This window comes from Boleophthalmus pectinirostris, unplaced genomic scaffold (genome assembly GCF_026225935.1).
Source record: "Boleophthalmus pectinirostris isolate CB_2022bp ecotype Guang Dong unplaced genomic scaffold, ASM2622593v1 HiC_scaffold_14, whole genome shotgun sequence".
NCBI lineage: Eukaryota > Metazoa > Chordata > Actinopteri > Gobiiformes > Gobiidae > Boleophthalmus > Boleophthalmus pectinirostris.
In genome coordinates, this window is record NW_026571047.1 from 26,504,493 (window position 1) to 26,527,717 (window position 23,225).

At 39.4% G+C, this 23,225-nt stretch overlaps 1 protein-coding gene across 1 annotated transcript in view; it reads right to left on the reverse strand.

The window, feature by feature from the left end:
* The window catches only part of dock1 (dedicator of cytokinesis 1), a 708,121-nt gene that overhangs the window by 158,134 nt on the left and 526,762 nt on the right, over window positions 1–23,225 (reverse strand). The window contains exons 30-31 of the mRNA XM_055150424.1: window positions 10,209–10,287; window positions 4,236–4,336 (exon numbers count right to left, since the gene is read on the reverse strand). Of these exons, the coding sequence (XP_055006399.1) occupies window positions 4,236–4,336; window positions 10,209–10,287 (180 nt within the window). The remainder of the gene's footprint in view (window positions 1–4,235; window positions 4,337–10,208; window positions 10,288–23,225) is intronic.

Below are 23,225 nucleotides of genomic sequence, written 5' to 3' on the forward strand. Positions count from 1 at the left end.
ATGTTGACATGCCATAACATAAAAATGATTCCGAGCATACTGTGCAAAACATCAGCATTACATTTGTATCCACTCCATACAACGAGGAGAAAAATTCAGTTTGTCGACTGGACAAAAGTTAGTTTGGTCGAAGACGTTTCGCAGCTCATCCAAGCTGCTTCTTCAGTTCTAGAACTGAAGAAGTTCAGATCTGAAGAAGCACCTTGGATGAGCTGCGAAACATCTTCGACCAAACTAACTTTTGTCCAGTCGACAAACTGAATTTTTCTCCTCATGGTTTCTACCTGGACGACTGAGGGATTCTTCACACACTCCACGCAACCTAAACCGTCTTAAAAAATTGAGACGCTGACTAATTCTTGAGCAGACAAATTTTAATGCTAGCTTCATTGGAGCTGAGAGTCAAAAAACACACCTAATGTCCAGCAAATGTCACTGGTTTGCCTGGAATGTTCCACAGTGTGACATCAAACAGATCTACATTACATTTATTCAATTAGAGGTGGTTTTATAGCTATAAAATACCTAAAAATTACATGCATTCTGACAGAGAGCGGGGTCGCCTCTCCCCAGATCAGACCTGTAACTTGGTCTGGTTTGTTCTCCATGATGATAGAAAGGTTTAATGCCATACTGTGGAACATTCCAGACAAAGCAATAACATCTCCATGGAGAAAAGCATTAGACAAAGTTACACGGTGCACCTTTAAGCTTTTGAGACTAAAATAAACCCACTGCATACTGCACGTAAATATACGCGTTTTATTGCTCGATAATCAGGAAGTGCGAGGTCAGCATGCCGGTTGTCGTTAGTTTCCCTGTGATGGCAAATGCATAATTTAAGTGAGGAATAACTCTGAAGCGCTGCAAATCGTTTGAAATGAACCAGTTCTGTTCAGTTTCTCACATTTTTGAGACAGCACTTTCAGACCCCCGCCGAGAAAGACGTCATAAGAACGCTTGTGCTCGCCTATAACATCGCCAATTGCTGCCAGATTTGCGTCACCACAAATAAACCGGCTCACGAGGCGCTTTGATGCCCTCGCGACTCGGCTTTCGCACCCGTGATCCCCGCTATGGCGCTATAATTGGCGTTGCTGGCAGGAATCACGCTGTTCATACTCTCGTACAAAGGAAAAGCCAGATGCAAAGTGAGCAAGGTTGAAGTCAGAGGTGGGTGTGTGCAAAACAGAAATAGACAAGCGGGGAGGAAAGGTGAAAGAGACCTTGATACGTTCCGTGTTGGAGCTTGGATGCGGCCAGGGTGCATTTGAATGGCGTATTTGGGGATGTCAAATAAGCAGGCTTGAAATAGCGCGGGGCAGACATCAGCTTTTCGCCGTGCCAGTGTTTTGTTTGCAGTTTTCACGAAAAGGGGAGGATGACAAGAGGAAAAATGGTGTGGAGGGAGTGACTCTGTGTTCTGTCACTGTGTGGGAGGTTATCAGGGAAAGATAATAAAGCAATGGACAAACAAGAGAAGAACTGTCCAGGAGAAAACGAATTTAAAATATTGGTAAGGTGACCAGACAGTAGAGGTGAGATCGGGACTAAAAAATCCAGCCCGACCCGACCCGGCCCGCGGGTATTAAAGCCCAACCTGGCCCGAGCCCGACCAATTAACTTGATTTGCAGGCCCGAGCCCGAAGCAAACCCGAAATGTCATATATTTTATTTGTGAGGACTCGGGAGGAGGAGCAGTGCTCAGCGTCGAGGTGCCAGTCTTTTTTGCTCTCGTATGAAAGCAAAGCGCCACATTGACGACATTCAGCGAAGCCAACGCAAGTTTCTGTAGCATTTTCAACAATCAATTTGAAGCTTTTCCACACCTCACTCTTACCGGTGCGTGTTTGTCTTTTCAGTTCTCCTGCCTTTAGTTTAACTTCTTGCTCCTCCATATTGGGGACACCAGGTCAAAATAGATGCAGACTTGCGGAGGGGAAGATTATTAAATTAAGAGGGGGCGTTCACGTGTGCAGAGCTCTGGCTCTGCGGATCCTGTTTAGTAGTTAAATAGCAATTACATTACATTACTTCTCTGTTTTATCCATATTATTTATTTTATAACAAGTATTCCTTAGTTTAGTATCCACACATCGTTTTAGCATACATTTTATAAACATATATTTATTTGAAGCCCGAGCCCGACCCGACCCGAAGTAATGATTGACATTTTAAGATCTTACCTCTACCAGACAGGCCTATTTATACGGGACAGTCCCAGTTCTGAGTCCTGAGTCCTCTGTCCCAGTAGCCAGACTGGTCCCACCTAGTGCCTCTGCTCAGTTTCATTTCTCTCCAGCAATTAGGTCAGGAATCGAGAATACACTAGACCTAGGAGTCTCTAACCTTTTTCCTCCAGTGAGCTACTTTTACAAAACCAAAATGTCAAAGAGCTACTGTACTAATTATAGCAGTCGCAAAGAAATTGAGTGTAGATAAGAACCAGTAAGATGGCTATAAACATAAACCATTATCTATTTTTAATGCACAGTTACAAATAATAAAATTTTACTTATTTAGCACAATACACAGAATTCAGAAATCCCTTGGCGAGCTATTTGGAAGGGGGTGGAGAGCTACTGGTAGCTCCTGAGCTACAGGTTGGAGACCCCTGCACTAGACGATTTGCAAGAACCCCAGAAGTTGTAGACCGCACAACGACCAATCAGCGAAGAGCTGTGAAGCCATGACGTCAAACTCACGCGTCTGTCTGGGTCCCTTTTATGGTACAACACAACAGTAAACAAAGCCGTGGAGGTGGATGTAGATGAAGACAGACATTCTGTGTTGCCAACGATTCCAGAGATCGAGGATTTAAAGCCAGAACAAAGAGAATGTTTGGTGAATTTTATCAAGGGGAAAGACGTTATTGCCCTTCTTCCTACGGATTTGGTGCATTACGTACATCACGACCAAATAGCAGCGATTGGTTAAATTAAAAAAAGTACCCACCTACCGTCGAGCAAATTAATCCAAATGCTGTGAGGTCAGATGGTTTCCTTAAAGTGAAACCGGCTGTTGAATCAGGCTACCCTGTCCCAACAGATTTCTCCAAAACCATTGATTTGTCTCAGTTTTACATCAGAAATATTCCAGGTTTCTTGGACATTTCAGATTTTTTTAAATTTGAAAGCCAATCCTCTGCTAGTAGTTTTACCATTTTATTGTTTTGTCTTTTTTTTTTTTTAATGAGGCCTCCCTATTTTTACCATACCAACTTTATTTATAAAGTACCAAACTGGTCAAAAATAGGGAAACCTAATTGAAAAAAACAAGACAAAACACAAAAAAACTCACAGTAAAACTACTAACAGGATTGTGTTTTGTTTCATTTACACACGTTTAACACACAAATTCAGCATATTTAGCATGAGTTCTTCTCTGAAACTGAACTGAAAACACCCTGTTCCACCTTGTGATGTCATGCAGTAATAGAGGAAGTGCTCCACTGTGATTTTAAACTCCACACACCTTCACTAGAATCATTTGGATAATTTCAGGCCTGGAACTGGGAATCTCTACTGAACAAAACGTAAAAGGTACCGCTGCATGACATCACAAGGTGGAATAGAGCATTTTGAGCTTTGGAGATGAAACAAAACACGACTCCAGGTTTGTTTTTGAGGAGTTAACAACATTATAACATGACTCATTTTACGTGATATAGAACCTTTAAATAATGTAAAAAAAAAACAACTAAAATTTTTACTTCGGACTGCACCTGAGCAGAATATTTTGTACAATAACTTTAGTAACATCAGTGCAATCAGAATAAGAATCAGGACTAGATTAGCAGAGTGTGCCCCTTGAATTTCCTATTACGCATTATCCATTTCGTCGATTTCAGTTGTACAAAACCACTCAACAATTCCCCCAGCTGAACTTAGGTCTTACCCAAAAATCAATAGAAATAAATGTTTAAATGGACTGGGATTTCAACTCGAGCCATGTGGGAGTGAAGAAAAAAAACATCTTTGTAGCGTGTAAACCACCAACCATTTTAGCTCGAGTTTTGACTTGAATTCAAAAGGGAATTCACAACTTCTCAACACTGATGATTTGAAAGAAAAAGTCGATTCTTTTGTCCCCAAGTTATGTCTTTGTTCAAAACTGCCTCTCCACGAGCCATGGGAGATTCCTTGAGAGACTTTGCCGTGTTACTGAATTATAAAACACAGGCTGGGAGTGCAGGGAGGACGTCATGTGGGTTCAAAGTGGGTTTTTGTACTCACTTGTGGAAGATCTTGGCTCTTTTATCGCTTGAGAAGTTTTCCAGCTGAAGGGAGTCCTGGGTGAGGAAGGCGACCGCGAGGTGGAAGTAGTTGTTCCACAGCTGATCCGGAAAAACAGGAAATAAGAAAAAACACGGAGACTGGAGTGAGCAAAAAGGGGATAAACAAGAGACGTAAGACGATATACAGCTGGAAAAACATGAAATGCTAAAGGTGGGATGTGACATTTAAGATTTTTAACATAATAAATATCAAATAAAGCAAATATATATTTAATTTATGCATCTTGAAAGTCCACTGTGTAACTTTTTCGACACCTTTTCATACATTTACTACAACAGAAAGAAACATAAACCTCCTAAAGTTTATAGTTAAGGATGTAACAATAACCGAAATATCGTGATATTGTATCGTAAAGTCTCACAATAATATCGTGGGCTGTCACAATATATCGAATTACAAGTTCCTTCGCTTAAATGCAGGTTTTTATAGTAGCAACAGCTTATAAACATAGGGAACTACATATCCCATGATTCATTTCAGTGCAGACAACATGAAGAAATATGTTTTTTACTTGAATTCTTGGGATTATAACGGAAATAATTCACACCACAATCTTGTCAAGGTATTTTAAAAGCAAAAAAGTGTCCCTTCTACAATTATATTAGCCTCTTCAAAATATCGCAATAAATATCGTGATAATATCGTACTGAGAGATTTGGATATCGTTACATCCCTAGTTATAGTAATACTAAAAATGTAGTGTTAAAATAAATAAATAAAAGAAAGGTAAAGGTTTTAATTAAAAGCTAAACTAAACTAAAAAAATAAAATAAAATGTTCTGAGTGAGATCATTCATTCAACTAAAGATGTTTACCGTAAAATCCAGACTATAGAGCACACCTGAATATAAGCCGCATCAAAAAAATGTTAACTAAATGTTAAAATTGTACATATATAGGCCGCACCTGAATATAAGCCGCAGGTGTCCACGTCTTCAAGAACGTTATTAAGTTCGCGCCGTCTGCTTTTATCGCCTCTGAAAGATTTTGTCGTCTTTTTGCATTGAGTCAGTTCGTCACCAAAACCTCACCATCGATTTTTCTTCTCATCATTTACGCATACAGGTAAGACGTATCCCCCTCACTAATGTTAATTTAGCAGCATAATTTATTTTATCACACGGCGATAAACTGTTTGAGTGCCACTGACAATATCACTAGCTCGTGTAGGAACTTCGTGTTAACCCTAGATCCATGTGTAAATCGCACAGACAGCGGCGTTTTGACCGTATATATGAATGGACAATGTGCCAAACAAAAAAAATAATCCGTCTATTTATTCGCCACATCATTTTATTCGTTCGCAGGGTTCAAAGTGTGACCAAAACAGTAGCGGCTTATAGTCCGGAATTTACGGTACTTGAAAAACATGCATTTTTATCAACTCTCCACAGATCTGGCTTGTAACTTAGGCCACGTGGCAGAGACAGATTTTAGCACTTTTGGGCAAAGGAGTAATATTTCCATGGAAACAAGAAGTTATAGTTCACCTGTAAGTTGAAAATGTCATCACTGAAAACCTTTTTTTTTAAAAGTTTAAGTGTCATAATAATGTCTCTATCTCCGGGGTTCCTACTTTTTTTTCCAGTGACAAAATTTCTAAACTTTTCCATGACTTTTTCATGACCTAAAGTGAATTTTCCCTGACTTTAAAGCACCTACTTGTGTAGAATTGATCAGACTTTTGCATCTAAATATGAAATGTTAACCCTTTCCACTCACCTTATGGTTTGGTTTTTATTATCGTCTTTTTTAAACAAAAGGCGCAGACGTTCAGAAAAAATCATAATAGCCTAATAATAACTTAACAGAATGATGTAATTGTGTGAAAGAGATTCTAAAATTCCATGACTTTTCCAGGATTTCCATGACCGTGCGAACCTTGTATCTCTTACTTTATATCAACTTTTGCAATACATGTTATATGACAATACATCAAGGTTCCTCCCTGCTTTATTTTTTATCCTGCATTCTATCCTAATCCAGTTTTGTCATGCTTAAAAGATAAATTATATAACTTTTCTCGTGTAGTGTGCGTCCCCAACTTGTCTCCATGGAGATTTTACTGCACGGCCATGAACAGACCTCGGTACGGCATTAAACTTATCGATCTTACATTCATTTCTGCAGGTTTCTTTATGGCACAAAAATACCTTGGAAAACACACATATTCTAGCTGTGATAAATTATCATAATGAATAGCCACGCATTTTAAACAATATTCCCTTTTGAGTGACAGGAAAAGCAATTAGGATTTTGACAACTGATAAGAACATAACGGTTAAATTCACCTAAAAGTGTCTAGCGCTGTCACTGTAACTTCATAGGGCAAAATGAACACGATTTATGGAGTATTTTGTTTTACCTTGCTGTTACTTCATTTCTCTCTCTATCGTATCGTTTAATGTGATGATATAGTATCGATATCGTGGGCTGCTGTATCGATATATTGCCAAGAGTATTTTTTGGTATATTTGACTGGATTATTTTGTTACAGAGCTACAGTTTTTGTTGAGGGAAGAAACTCATTCATGCAACACATTTGACATTTTCACTGTTTTGATGAATAAAATGGGTTTATTTCTTATTCACTTTACACAAGAAGTGGTTTCAACAAAGACTTTTTGTGTCACAGCCATGATTTAGTCTTTATTTTTTATTGAACCGTATTGAATCGATTTGAAATATATCGTATCGAACCGAAAGTGCTCTGTATCGAGATATGTATCGTATCGTGGCCTTTGTATCGAGGTATCGGCAACTTCTTACTCTCTACAATTTTAGTGGTATCTTAGTGGCCTTTTGTACAGATAACTTCACTCACAAATTGCTTAAAGGTGCATTGTGTAACTTTTTTGGTGGATGGTCCGTCAAATGCTTTTCTCCATGGAGAGGTTATTGCTTTGTCTGGAATGTTTCACAGTATGGCATTAAACCTTTCTATCTTCATGGAGACCAAAACCAGACCAAGTTACAGGTCAGATCTGTGGAGAGGCGACCCCGCTCACAGTCAGAATGCTGTTTTTTCCAGGTATTTTTGAGCTATAAAACCACTTGTAACAGAATAAATGTAAAGCAGAGCTGTTTAATGTCACACTGTGGAACATTCAAGGCATAAAAGTTGCACGATGCAGCTTTAAACAAGCTTTGCCATTGGTATTAGATTTGTGATTCATGTTTTAATTAGAGAATTCTCTTCAAAGTTCATGTTTGTCCTGAAGAACTGACAAAAAGTTTGAAATATGAACTGGCAAATTAGTGCAAGAATCTTTCTAAACTACAGACTTTTATGGAGAATAAGACTGGATATTTTCTTGTTTATGGAGAAAACCACCTGTAATTGAGTAAATGCAAAGTAGAGCTGTTTAATGTCATACTATGGAACATTCCAGGCACAGTAATGACATATCCATAGAAACAAACAGGTGACGTCACCAGAAAAGTTACACAATGCACCTTTAAAGTGTGTATGACAGATTTTTTTTATATATAATTTTCTAATTCTGAGTTATTTTGGTAGGATTATAACTATTATAATTATAATATAAATAATAATAATTTCACACCAATCAAGAAGCAATTTGTGAAGAAAAGTAGAAAAAATATGTGGAAAATTACAGGAAATAGTTAAAAACATCACATTGGGAGAATTCTATCCAAAAGTATGGGACATTTCTCCAAGTAAGAAACACAATTTTTTCTTTTTCTTTTTATATTTCTATTTTGTTTTTTATATATAAAGCAATAAAGCAAAATAGTAAGCAGTCTTTGAACCACATTTTTTCGGATACTTTCGTCATTATTTCAACAAAATATAGGTGTTTACTTATTATATACTTATTAACTTTACTTTGTATTTGTGAGATAATCATTTCTGAGTACATTAGAGGAGTGTTGCCAGGTAACATTTACAGAATTCCCTAATGTATCACAATTTCCAACCAGAAAGTCAAATTTTAAACCTAAAAAAAATGTCAAATTTGGGAAAACGAGTGTGAATGTTTTTTGCAAAAAGCTTAAATTTACTGATCTTGACTGTCCAAGGCATTTCAAAATAAATAAAAAACAAAAAATCTAGGACATGTTCAGGTGAAAGCTCTTCTAAAATGTTTCAAATTTATGCATAAAAGACTTAAAAGCTTTGGAGAAGTTTATTTCTGACATAATCACAGCTGTATGTCACACTTGAAGAAAAGCTGGTGCAGAAGGTTAAAGTACTCTCAAATGCTCGGGAAATTGCAGTCCATTATGGCGTAATTGTAGTTCTTTTTATACAGTTTTTTATGTCTGCAATTTCTGTTGTGGATTCGGATGTTCCCGAGACTTAGTTCGGGATGTTACAAGTTAGGAAACTGCTTATAGAAGTAAGAAAAACGTCAATCAGTCCTAAATCTTCTCAAAATTCTAATCGTCCAGACTAAATCGATAGAAATGCAAGTGCCGTCATGAAAGAATAATGTTTGTTGTCTCGTGTTGTTGTGGAGATTATCAGACAGACATCGCTTCATCCAAATAATAATGTTTAGGAGCATGGCCTTCAACTTTATCCGTCGCCATGGAAACAAGCAAAGGATGCCACCCATAGGTACGAAATGCCAAACGCCAGTCCCAAGAGACGCACGCGAGTTTAAAAATCTTAGGTCAGATCCCAGTTTCACACGTTAATTATGATCTAAAATAAAACCCTGATAACTTTTTGAGAGTGTGAACGGGGTCGTCACCTGCTTTTGTCGATGGAAATGTCATTGCTCTGCCCGGAATGTTCCACAGTGTGACATTAAACAGCTCTACCTTACATTTATTCAATTACAGGTGGTTTTATAGCTCAAAAATACCTAGAAAAACAACATTCTGATTGTGAGCGGGGTCGCCTCCACAGATTTGATCTCGGGCTGTTGCGTTTAGGGAATTTCTCTTGAGGTGAAATTCCCCCAACCCCCCGGAGTTATAATATTTTAGCGGCTCTGAAAACTCTCTGCGATGAAGTGCTGGTTGCACAGATGCACATGTACTTTGGTTGTCCTGTGGATATAGCGTGTGTAACGTGGGAGAAGTAACTTTTGGCTTTGGAACAAGTGCCGCTGTACCTCTCCAGCTCTAACTGTGGCAGTTCAGGTCAGAGTCCTGCACCAGCTCGGGCACCCGCGGACTTGAGAGAGAGCCCCTAGCACGAGCACATGAAGCAGGTGTCCGCAAAGTACGATCGGGCCATAGCTGCACTTAACTCCGTGCGGCGCAGAGCTCTGTGCTGGTCCTTTTGCCTGGGGTCACCCGACGGTCTATGCGGGCGCACCTTAATCCTGGGTTAGTCCTGGGTTATCATGGGCACCGGCGGTAATGAGTGGAATGTTAACGCGTCCGAGAGGGTGCAGGTCTCTAAAAATGGACCCGTGCAGGACTCTGGGTCCGGTCACGTTGGTCACGTTGGTCACGTGCGGTGATTGCGGTGGCCCAACATCATTTTTGCAGTTATTGCGACAGCCCTAATTTGGCCTGTAACTTGGTCTGGTTTGGTCTCCGTGACGATAGAAAGGTTTAACGCCATACTGTGAAACATTCCACACAAAGCAATAATATCTCCATGGAAAAAAAAAAGTGTTTGACAGACCCGCTCTACATGATCCTGGTGTTGTTATTTTGTCTGTACATAAATTCCTATTCTTAAAACAGAACAACAGAGCTCCAAATTCACCCCATAACTTCCTGCCTCAGTGAGCTTCATTTGACTGTTCGGGTGAAGCCACACTCACTTTTTCCACCTCTTTATAGAGTCCATGGTTTAATGGCATAGTGATATTTCAAGTAAAGCACATGGAGACAAGCAGATGAGATAAACACCGCTAGAAAAGTTACACACTGAACTTTTAATCTCTTTTACTTCAAACATATTTTGAAATTAACCCCACTTACCTGTAACTCAAAGCTCGTCTGATCCAGGAACTTTTTGCTGAGCACCGCCGCATACTGATTAATGGCCCGCAGGAAGACTCTGTAACAGAAAAGTACAAAAGTGTCATTCCTGAGTAAATTTACGCGCTCTTCCCCGATGTAAAGCGTTTATCTTGTAGAGCTGATAATTTTCGGCTTCAAGGCCACTCCGAGACTCTCCGGATCTGCCTGACATAACTTTGCTTGTTAGAGGCACCCACACACTCAGAGAGGAGACAGCACCATCGGGCCCGTCTTATTCTCCTGTGCATCAGCGGAATCGCAACTAATAACTGTTAGTGGGGAGTTAGTGATGTTAGCTCTGCGTTAAGTCTGTACACATATGTATCATCGCCGAGGGAGCTGGAAGTGAGATTTGTTAAAGGTGCAATGTGCAACGTTTTTGATGGAGGGTCGGCTAAGTCAGTGTTTCCCAAACTTTTTTTCTGGGGATCCATATTTTAAAAGTCACAAATCTTCACAACGCAAGTCAACAGACATTATTCGTAAATCACAAAATAAATGTGTGACCATTATTGACCATTAATTAATTTATTGTTGACTGAGTGATCGTGTCTCTCTGAACAATTACCATTACCAGTATTACCGTATTTTTCAGACTATAAGGTGCAATATCAATTATGTTGAATTCTCTCATCTATTTTCATACATAAGGTGCACCGGATTATAAGGCACATTAAGAGAATCAAACGGACGACACTTGAGACTATTTTATTTTCTATGAGGAGGAATCAAATATACATTGAGTAATAATGTGTTTAATGTAGCTTTGTGCACATTTGTTTACGTTTGAAAGAAATGAAACTTAAAACCACATGACTTATTTGCATAAACTGTAAGTGCTTTAAAAAACAGCTCGCTCCTTGTGCCCTGATGCGGTTCAGCTTCTGTCGGACTAAAGGACACGACTCAGTGGAATATGTGAAAATTGGTTTGAGGTCAGTAAGCGCAACCAGACAGAATGAATACATAAGGCGCACTGTTGATTTTTCTGAAAATTAAGGGATTTTAAGTGTGCCTTATAGTTTGAAAAATACAATACTCAAGTTTTAAACAAGGAAAAACAATAATCATTGTTTCCCACAGAAAACTGACAGGCAAGGCATTGCTACTGGAAAAAGTGAGGAGCAAGGGGTGGTACGCAGAGATGTATGTATGTTTATTGCAGACCTACATGCAGTGACCTTGCGACCCATCTGACCACGATTTGGTCTAGATGGTTCCAGAGGGTCACCAGGTCTAAACCAGGACTAACACAATTTTTGACTAATCTGATCCCTGCCAACACTAAAGAGGAGCATAGATTATCATTTGTTTAGCCAAAATAAAGAAATTAGTGTTTGCGAATGACCATAAAGCAAAAAAAAAAAAACAGACCCTCAGACTATGACTGACATGAGAATCCACAATGTTATGCTCTTTTGTCTCTTTTTACAATTTTATTTATACTAACCATTGTCAAACAGTGTCTTTATCTTTTTAATAATAATGCACTGGGCAGCTTTTGTGGTGGAGGGCCTGCTACCTTCATGTCTCCATGGAGATGCCATTACTCTGCCTTGGAATGTTCCATGGTATGGTTTGACATTTCCATCTGGTATTTATTCATACGCGTTTTTGCTTTGCTCAAAAACACAATAATTCCTTCTGTGAGTAGAGGCGACTCTCCACAGATCTGGACTGTAATGTAACCTGCTTCTCTTCCTCGTGATCGATGGGTTTAATCTATACTGTGGAACATTCTAGACAAAGTAGCAGACTCCCCAGACCTTTCAATTTATGGTCCAATGGCAAGTGGTAGTAGTATAGATAGTACTACAGCCACTATTTGTTCATTCTTTTACTTTTTAAGAGGAGTAATGATTTAAATATTACGACTTGTCTATTATTAACCAACTTGATTTTCTAACGCTCTGGTCTCTCGGTTAAAACAACAATAACTTAAAAACATTATTGATCTCGCTCGCTCCACACAAGTTTCTTATTTTCAGTTTTCAGTGAAAGTTGAGAGAGTGGACTCAGCTCCGCAAATGAAAAAGTATGAAATGACATTATAGACCTATGTAACTTTCAACCTTGGGCCAGTGGAACAAAAGTCACTGTAATAAACAAAACATCTGGGAACTCAACATTTGACCTGGAGTCATGGGAGAAGCTTCAGGTTCAACAAACACAGAGATTCTGAAGACATTTTAGTCTGAAATTCTGTGGCATTGAAAGGCAATGGTAGTTACGATGACAAAAGGGCACATTTTATTTGACACTAAGAGGTGTAAACTGAAATACATGTCAAAATAGATGTACATATATAAACTTCAGTCATGTTTTTATTTATAAAGGTCTTATATTACGCAAAACTGACTCTTGTGAGTTTTAAGCCATGTTATGATGTTGTTATCTCATCAAAAACATAAGCAGAGTTGTGTTTTGTTCCATTCACACATGTTTGAGTAACCCTTTATTATTAGGCTGTCTTCATCTTTAAAGCTCAAAATGCTCTATTCCACCTTGTGATGTCATGAAGTGGTACTTTTCAAGTTAAAAGCTATTTGTTTTTACTTTCTGTTCAGTAGAGATTGGCAATTCCAGGGTTCAAATCATCCAAATGATTCTAGTGAAGATGTATAAAATCATCATAGAGCACTTCCTGTATCATCACAAGGTGGAACAGAGTGTTTACAGTTTGAGAGAAGAAATCAGCCAAAATATGCAGGGTCTGCGTGTTATGAATGTGTGAACGTGTGAATGAAACAAAACGCAACTCCAGGTAGGTCTAGGTCCATCCAATGCCTCCTCTCAATTTCATTTCTCTCCAGCGACTAGGTCAGGAATCAGAATACACTAGACAGTTTACAAGAACCCTGGCCAATCAGCGAAGAGCTGCGAAGCCATGACGCCAAACTCAAGCGTCCCTTTTGTGGTGCAGCACAACAGTAAACAAAACGGTCGAGATGGATGTAGACGAAGACAGACATTCTGTGTTGGCGACGATTCCCGAGATCGAGGATTTAAAGCTGGAACAAAGAGAATGTTTGGTGAATTTTATCAAGTGGAAAGATGTTATTTCCCTTCTTCCTACAGGATTTGGCGCATTACATACGTCACGACCAAATAGCAGTGATTGGTTAAATAAAAAAGTACCTGCCTAACGTCAAGTGAACGAATCCTAATGATGTGAGGTCAGACTGTTTCCACAAAGTGAAACCAGCTCAGGCTACAATATTATGGCATACACACAAAAAAAAAAGTGAAATATGGGCCCTTAATGGAGCTAAATTATTCTCTGATGATTGGCGAGTGCTCATGCCTCAGAGTTAGAAGGTTCTGGTTTGAGTCCTGGGCTTTACCGTGCAGAGTTTGTGAGTTTCTCCTCACGTCTGGGCGGGTTTCCTCATCAAAAACATTCAGTAGGTCTTTGAATCTTGCAGATTACTAGCAGATAATAGCAAAAAATTAGGAAAAAAAGGAAGGAGTATGGGGGTAGGCAGTGATAATTTGTTCATACGTATGTAAACAAAATGTAAAACAAAACAAAGCCAAATAAAGTAAACTAAACTTAAAAAATAATCAAACTCACAAACTTCTTGCTTGGACACAGGACGTTAACTCCTCTGCCAACTTTCTGACCGCAACAACTCAACATCAGAGACCAATATTTTATCATTTTGACCTTGTGGCCACTTCCATCCATGCACCGACATTACGGTAACCGGCTGTGACAACTAGAATACAAAATTAACTCGAGTGACTGTGACTGATCCCGCTTCACAATGAAATGTTAATACCTTAAGTGGCCCTGGCTTTTCAATATTCTTAGATCCTCAGACAGCCAGTCGCCTTCGCCGTCGGGTTATACGACAATATATATAGACAAAGAATCACTGCGCGTCGTCGTAAATACAGAATTATAAACCGTCAGACGCTCTCAGTTGTATCAGCACTTAGAATACGTAAAAAATAAATGTCAATTAGTCATGACAGCGAATAAACTACATGGGAACGAGTAGTAAAAAGGACAAGGTGAAGCAAGGACAGCTGTAATTCCACTTGAGTGAATTGCGGTGGGTTTTTCATGAGTGGCCGATAAGGACGCATTAAGATCTAAAGCTTACGTAACCAGCCGTGGCAGGTGTGAAGACATCTGGAGAGAGAACGAGGGAGACGGCGTTTGCTCTGGTAAATACATGAAAGCGTGTCACATATTACCAATCGTTTTGTATCTAAAGTACGGAAATGTAAGGTGAAGGTGAGGGTTTATTTGTGTGAAGGCAGAAACAGGTTTATAAGGCGGGTTTATAGGTGGGATTGGGTGCAGTGTTTATTGGAGGAGAGGTGGGAAAGTGAAAGACGGTCTAGTTAAAAGATGTTTGTTAATATGAGGGGGAGATGGAAAACTAAGTAATGCAAGTAGGAGCTAGTAAAGCCGTTCTTGTTGAGGCTACATGATTTGAAATTGTACATGTTTTGAATCCCCAAGTATAGAGATGATATGCAGTAATGTAAAGTTAAAAATAAAGTAAAAGAAAAAGAAATGTTACTTACAAAGAACAATGGGCTCTATTCACACTTACATCACAAAACCAGAAGATGTTTGGAATAACGGATGACGACTTCCGGTGAAAAGTAACTCAAAAATGCCCTGTTTTCTTCATCTAGATCAGGGGTGTCAAACTCATTTTGGTCCGGGGGCCGTATCCAACCTACTTTGATCCTAAAGGGGCCGGATCAGAAAACTCATGTCATATAAACCCCAAAAATAGCAATAAGTTCAAATATTTGTGCAGAAAAATGCAAATCTATTACAGAAATCTTTTTTAATTGATGAACTCTTTCTTATTATATGTTTATAATATTATGAACAACCTGAAACTTTAAGAAAAATTCAATTTCAACACAAAGTTTGAACATGAACTTGTCTGTAAACAGGAATAAGTCAATTTTTGTTGTAAAATCCTGCACTCGGCTCCACTTTTCTCATGTTGGACATTTTTCTGATGAGGGTGTCACGGTCAACAGTCAAAACGATCGTCCTTTAAGAGCGTTTGGAAAGAGACAAGTCTTCATTTGTGCTGCTCTGGTGGGAGGGGCCACGTACAGAGACGCTGGAGACGCTGCTGTGATAAACACCACAGAAAATTATTAATAGAAAATATAATTAAAATATTTTAGTAGAAAATCACCCAAGGGCCACATTAAAAGTCTTGGAGGGCCGGATCTGGTCCCCGGGCCTTATGTTTGACACCTGTGATCTAGATGCAATTGTATTCTTTCTTTTTTACTATTATAAATTGCCTATTAATTTGTGTATTATAATTTGTCTAACTTAATAAAAAAAAAATAAAAAAAGTAAAGCAGGGGTGGGACATTAACACTTTAATTACAATTAATTACAAAGAAAATAATGCATTAAAAATACAAACGCGTTTTATCACAGTTTGCATGTCAGATAATGTGAAAAGTTTGTCAGTGCACCGTGTCGTGGTACGACAATTATACTGACGCACACAGATACGACTAGAAACAATGGAGCATGAAAGCACCCTGGGTCTCCTGGGCGGTACATTTTTAATAATTAAAAAAATAAAAAATTACCCGATGGAAGTATTGACAAAGGTTTATTATTGTTTATTAGCCTGATTCAACAGCCCGGTTTCACTTCATGGAAACCGTCTTACCTCGCAGCATAAGGATTTGTTTGTTCAAGAGTAGGTGGGTTCTTTTTTTATTTAACCAGCCACTGCTATTTGATCGTGATGTAGGTAATGTGCCACTAACAGGGCTAACTGGTATATTAAGCTTTTCCCAAATCCGGTAGGAAGAAGGACAATAACGTCTTCCTTAACATTCTCTTTGCTCTGGCTTTAAATCCTCAATCTTGGGAATTGTTGCCAGGGTTAGGTTTAGACAGACTGTACAGCTTCGTCTACATCCATCTCGACCGCTTTGTTTACTTTTGTGTCATGGCTTCACAGCTCTTCGCTCACTGGCCGATGCTCGGTCTACAACTTCCAGCATTCATTCAAACCGTCTAGTGCACTAGGTGGCATCAGCCTGGGTAGTTATTTATTGCAAACTCTGCAGAAAAGAGTTCGCATATCACAGAAGCACCTTACAACTTGTCTCAAAATGGCTTAGTGTGTCACACCTGACTTTGAATGTGAAAAAAACAGTTTCTCTTTGTTTTTCAGTGCGTACACAAACAAAAAACTTTGACTTTGAAGTGACTATGCACAATGAGAAAATTCAAGCCGTCAGTGAAGTTAAATACCTTGGCCTCATTCTAAATGAAAATTTAAAATTTACCGGTCACACAAAATACTTGGTGAAGAAGATTAAGATTAGTCTCAGTTGCTTTCGTTTCATACGTAAAGATCTATCGCTCCACACTTCTAAACTATTCATGAACGCAATGATCTTCTCTCATCTGTCTTATTGTATCACCTCATGGTCCCAGGCCTCCTCAACTACATTAAAACCGCTTTGTTCATTATACAAACTGACCCTTAAGATCCTTGACAAAAAGCCCAAAAACTGGCACCACTGTGAAATTACAAAGAAACATCAACTTTTTAACTTTGAAAATTTTATTAATTTTAACAATCTTAAATTATTTTTTAAGTGTCTTAACCGCAATACACCATTACACTCAGAATTTGCCAGGACCATAAAATGTTCACACAGAGCGAACACAAGAGGCGCTACTAGTGGTAATTGTGTTGTTCCGAGGTACAGGACGGCTCTTGGTCAGTCCTCGTTCTCTTTTAAAGGGGCTAGTCTGTGGAAAGGAAATTAAAGTTATTGTATGTTTCCAGTCAAAACTGCATCCACTGAAAATCTACTGTATATATTTTATCTGTATGTAATTTATGTGTCTTGTACTTTTTGTTTTTATGCATGTAGTTTATATTTTTATATGGACAGGTGTTGAAAACTAGCACTTGTGCTAAAACACTCAAAGCAATGCATCTGGCTTGTCTAATGCGATTGTGATGTCCTTAATAAACATAAATAAATAAAAAAAACCTGCAATACTATTTAAACACAAAACATGTCACAGCGAGGACAGAAACTGCTGGAGCTGTTGGCGGAAGCAGTTCTGGTCCGACGTGTCAGTGGCCCAAACTCGAACAAATGACGGACTTCAGGAAGAAAATGAGTAAATGAGTAAGGCAAATATTGTTATGCGATTTACTGAGATTAATTACTTCATTAATTACCTTGTGAGGTCATGAAGTGGTAGTTTTCAAGTTAACAGCTAGTTTTAAATTTTAATTCATTAGTGATGGGCAATTCCAGAGCCGACACCATCCAAATAAATCTCCTCAAGGTGTATAGAGTTTAAAAACATAGTGGAGCGCTTCCTGTATCACCACACGACATATGGGCCCTTTAAATGAACAGAATGTAACCTTTCTCATGAAGCATTACCCACCTGCTTGTCTCCATTGCCTTGAATATTCCACATTATGGCATTAAAACCCAGGCATCTATCATGGAGACAAGCAGGTAAAATGCCACGGGGGGCAATAGTTTCCAAGCAATAAAAATGTCTGTCATTGACTAAAAGTGAGACAGACAAGTTTAATACCCTCCTTAAAGTAAAAACACCTCCATGGAGACAAGCTCTAAGCCTTAACCTTTAAGCTTTTTTTTTTCATTCCAATATTAGCGCACGGTAATAAAAACGAGGCTCTTTTCTTATAACTGTCACAACTACCAAGAAGACCATAGAGACGTATTTTCAGCTTTTTTTTCTTGTCCTACTTCTGTCTCTGCACTTAACTCTTGTGACGTTTAAGCCATGTTAGAATGTTGTTAACCAAATTAAAACATGACTACAGAGCAAAAAGAAGAGCGTTAAAATTGACTCTCACAGAATCGACTTTAACATTTTCTCAGAGTTTATATGAGTCCAATCTGTTCTAGAGTTAATTTAACATTTTTGGAAATGTTCATTAAGTAACACTGGGCACTGTTTAACCCCGAAAACCAGAGTGAAATTAATATTTTGAGAGTAAACGGATAACACTTGTAGAGTTATCCTGATTTCACTAAACAACACTTACTTTATTTGAGTTAATTTAAGATTAAATTATGTCCAAAACTGGTTCAAACTGGTCTTCTCTCACAAGAGTTTGAAGTGGTGAATGGGAGGAGCCAAATTAACACTAAGAGAATTTGAATTAACACTAGAGGGTGTTGAATTAACACTAGGGGGAGTTGAATTAACACTAGAGGAAGCTGAATTAACACTAGAGGAAGTTGAATTAACACTAGAGGAAGTTGAATTAACACTAGAGGAAGTTGAATTAACACTAGAGGAAGTTAAATTAACACTAGAGGAAGTTGAATTAACACTAGAGGAAGTTAAATTAACACTAGAGGAAGTTAAATTAACACTAAAGGAAGCTGAATTAACACTAGAGGAAGTTAAATTAACACTAGAGGAAGTTGAATTAACACTAGAGGAAGTTGAATTAACACTAGAGAAAGTTGAATTAACCTCAACCACATCAACTCTTTCAAACAGTTAAAATAACACTTTTGGTGTTAAAAACAACTCTGAAATATGTCACCCTAAAATTTTAACCCTCCAGTTTTTGCAGTGTAGAGTTGTGTTTCGTTACATTCACACATGTTTTGAGTAATCTTTTATTATTATATTATTTACCACCCATCCCTGCACACTTTACTCCTTGGTGAAGTGGCCGCAGACAAACCCACTGGTTATTCTTCAGTTTATAAATGTTTAAAATCCGTGTATCATTCGTTCATTCGTTTTTCAATATAAAACCAAAAATAAGAAAACGGATAACGGCCGTTTCCCGTTTACGTGACTTCCATGACTGCGATGCCGAACTTTTGCACCGCATACGGACTGAACCGGGACTGATCCAGGTCCGAGACCAGAGCGGGACTGAGACCGGGACCAGAGCGGGACTGAGACCGGGACCAGACCGGGACCAGAGCGGGACTGAGACCGGGACCAGAGCGGGACTGAGACCGGGACCAGAGCGGGACTGAGACCGGGACCAGACCAGGACCAGGACGGACTCCGAGCCTCCACGGAGTCCGAGCCTCAGCTTCGAGCTCCGGCCCTGCCGTGGGCTCTGGTCCCGGTCTGGTCCCAGTCTCACCGCATACGGACTGAATCAGGACGGATCCAGGTCCGAGACCAGACCGAGACCAGAGCAGGACTGAGACCGGGACAGAGCTGCTCTGGTCCTCCGCGCTCAAGAACTGCGGCTGGTTCCGAGGTGGTGCAAAGCATCCGACTGACGCATTCACACCAACGAAAATGAATCGAACTAAGAGCTTTTGGTTCAAATGGACCAGGTCCGGGACCAGACCGGGACCAGAGCGGAGGCTCAGAGCCCACGGCAGGGCCGGAGCTCGAAGCTGAGGCTCGGACCCCGTGGAGGCTCAGAGTCAAAGCTCGGAGTTCGCCCTGGTCCCGGTCTGGTCCCGGTCTCAGTCCCGCTCTGGTCCCGGTCTGGTCCCGGTCTCAGTCCCGCTCTGGTCCCGGTCTGGTCTCGGTCTCAGTCCCGCTCTGGTCCCGGTCTGGTCTCGGTCTCAGTCCCGCTCTGGTCCCGGTCTGGTCTTGGACCTGGATCAGTCCTAGTTCAGTCCGTACGCGGTGCAAAAGTCCGGCATCGCAGTCACGGAAGTCACGTAAACGGGAAACGGCCGTTATCCGTTTTTTCCATTCTTCATTTAAACACAAAATCGAAAACTGAAAAAACTAATCATTATCCGTTTTTTCATTTTGGTTTTGGAGACAAATAACGAAGAAAACTGTTGTTTTTTCGTTTTCTTATTTTTGGTTTTATATTGAAAAACGAATGAACGAATGATACACGGATTGTTTAACTGGTAAAACTTCGTCCTACCTCAGCTCGCTACTGCACATTCACAGCTCCAGACCCACACTTCACTGATACACTGACCCCGACCCTGATCCTGACCCTGATCATTCCTAAAGCTCTCACAGCTTTGGGCCGCTCTTCATTTCAGTTTTCTGCAGCAACTGACTGGAACCACCTTTAACAGACTTTAAAACTTAGTTCGTTTTTACTTCTGTCGACTTCTACAAACTCCATCACTACACTTTTATATCTTTAATCTGCAAATGTTTCACTGTGTTATGTCTCTCTTCACTGTTATGATGATGATATGGTTGATGTGTGAGTGTGTTCTGTTTGTGCTTCTGTTTTATCCTGCCTCTTGGCCAGGTCGTCACTGCAAAATATTGAATAAATAAAATAAATTATTAGTCTGTCTACATCTACAAAGCTCAAAATGCTCTGTTCCTCCTTGTGAAGTCACAAAGAGGTAGTTTTCACATTAACAGCAGCGTTTTACATCGGCAATTCCAGGTCTGAAATCATCCAAATGATTCTAGTGAAGGTGCATGGAGTTAAAAAACACAGTGGAGCACTTCCTGTATCACCACATGACGTCACAAGGTCCAACAGTGTTTTCAGTTTGAGAACATAAACTCCTAAATATGCAGGGTTTGTGTGTTAAACATGTGTGAATGAAACAAAACACAACTCCCAAGTTTGTTTGCGATGAGAAAACATTATAACATAGATCAGAAAACACTAAGGATGTAACAATAAACAAAATATCGTGATATTGTATCGTCAAAAGTCTCACAATAATATCATGGGCTGTCATAATATATCAAATCACAAGTTTCTTTGCTTAAATGCATGGTTTTACAGTAGCAACAGCTCATAAACATCAGAAACTACATATCCCATGATTCATTTTAGTGCAAACAACACAAAGAAATACGTTTTTTACTTGAATTCTTGGGATTATGATGGAAATAATTCACAAAAAAATTTTGTCACGATATTTTAAAAGCAGACACGTGTTCTATCTACAATAACATTAGACCAGGGGTGTCCAAACTTTTTCATCAAGGGCCACATACCTAAACACAGAAGAAGCAGAGGGCTGATCGAGGTCATAAACTTGTGCTTAGTACAGTGAATAAGTGAAATATGTGCATGTTTAACACGTTAGAATGAACCATCAGTCTTTATTCATGCTAAGATCCTTCAAACCACACACTAAATATTCGCTTTATCAAGAGTAGATTTTCAAAAATCTTGCAGTAAAAAGTTCAGTTTTAATTAATGCAAGGTCAGTTGGGCCAATTCACCTGGAAGTCTGAGGGCCAAGAAAAATTTGTCTGAGGGCCGCATTTGGCCCATGTGCCTATTGCAGTAAATATTGTACCGTGAGATTAGGAATGTAACGATATCCAATATCCGATATCTCTGGGTACGATATGATCACGATGTGCGTAAAATACCTTAACAAGATTTTGGTGTGAATTATTTCTGTCATAATCCTAAGAATTCGAGTAAAAAACATATTTCTTTATATTGTTTGCACTGAAATGAATCATGGGATATGTAGTTTCTGATGTTTATAAGCTGTTGCTACTGTAAAACCGTGCATTTAAGCAAAGGAACTTGACGATACAATATCACGATATTTTGGTTATTGTTACATCCCTAGAAAATACCGTAATGTTGGACCTTTAAGCCCAGTAATAAAATAAAATAAAAATAGGTCTCCCCTCTCATAACCGCCACGACTATCAAGAGAAGCACACAGCAGCATTTTCAACGTTTCCCATGCTCTACATCTGTCTTCTACCGTTACATAAATGGGACCTGAGGCCAAGTGGCTGGTCTCCTCACATATGCAGGGGATAACTGTCACTGAGAGCTTGGGTTCGCCGGTACGAGTGTATTTTAGAAGCCTATTACCGAAGACCTGTCTCTCCCTCAGTACACGCTCCCTCTCCTCACTCAATTTTCTGCAGTGCTGAACCTGCCAATATGGCTGATAAACTTAAAACGAGCCAACGCTAAAGCGGGTTTCTCTTTACCGCGTCTGTGGGCCAGAAAATATCACACGTTCGAATGGAAAATGTTGTGTTTGGTATTATTATTTTGAATGTGATTTTGGTTTGAGTCCTTTTTACGTGTCTAGAAATAGTTATGTTTACTGAGTTACGTATAAAGGTTCACTGTGTAACTTTTCGGTTGGGAGTCTATCACCTGATTGTTTCCATGGAGATGTCATTGCTCTGTCTGGAATGTCCCACAGTATGACTTTAAACACCTCTACCTTACATTTATTAAATTATAAGTGGTTTTATAGGTCAAAAATGTCTCAAAAAACAACATTCTGACTGTGAGCGGGGTCGCCTCTCCACAGATCTGACCTGTAACTTTGGTTTGGTCTCTGAGAAGATAAAAAAGTGTAACACCGTACTGTGAAACATTCCAGACAAAGCAATAACATCTCCACAACAGACTCTCCAACAGAAAAGCTACACAACGCACTTTTAACTTTTAAAAGAAATTGTACTTTTCAGAGTATTTTTCTAGCAGCGTACTTTGGCTACGTTCAGACTGCAGCCTGAAGTGACCCAAATCCGATTTTTTCGCCCCCTTTTTTACCTGTATCTGATCTTTTAATGACAGTCTGAACGACACAGATCTGATTTTTTTCAAATGTGACCCAGGACACTTGGATATGTGCTCCTAAAACCGATACATATCTGATCTTCTGACATGCGACTTCAGTCTGAACGGTCAGGTCACATTCATCCCACCTACACGTCATCAACAAGCGACAAACGACACTGCTCTGTGCTGAAGTAGGCGAAAACTGGAAGAAAGCGCTCAAAAATCTACACAAACGTTCTTCTCGTCATACAAAAATTGTGTCTGAACTCTATGTCTGTGAAGCAGCAAAGCACATAACAATCCCACCACTCTTGGCTGCGACTCTGCACCCACACGGACATTGCTGCCACTGCCCCACAAAACGCCACGAACGCCAAAAACCTCATCCTTCTCAATCTCCTCCTTAAAACAAATAAGATGTACATATTCTGGCTCCGGTATGACAGCAACTTTAAAATCACCAGGTGCTCATGTTTAGGCG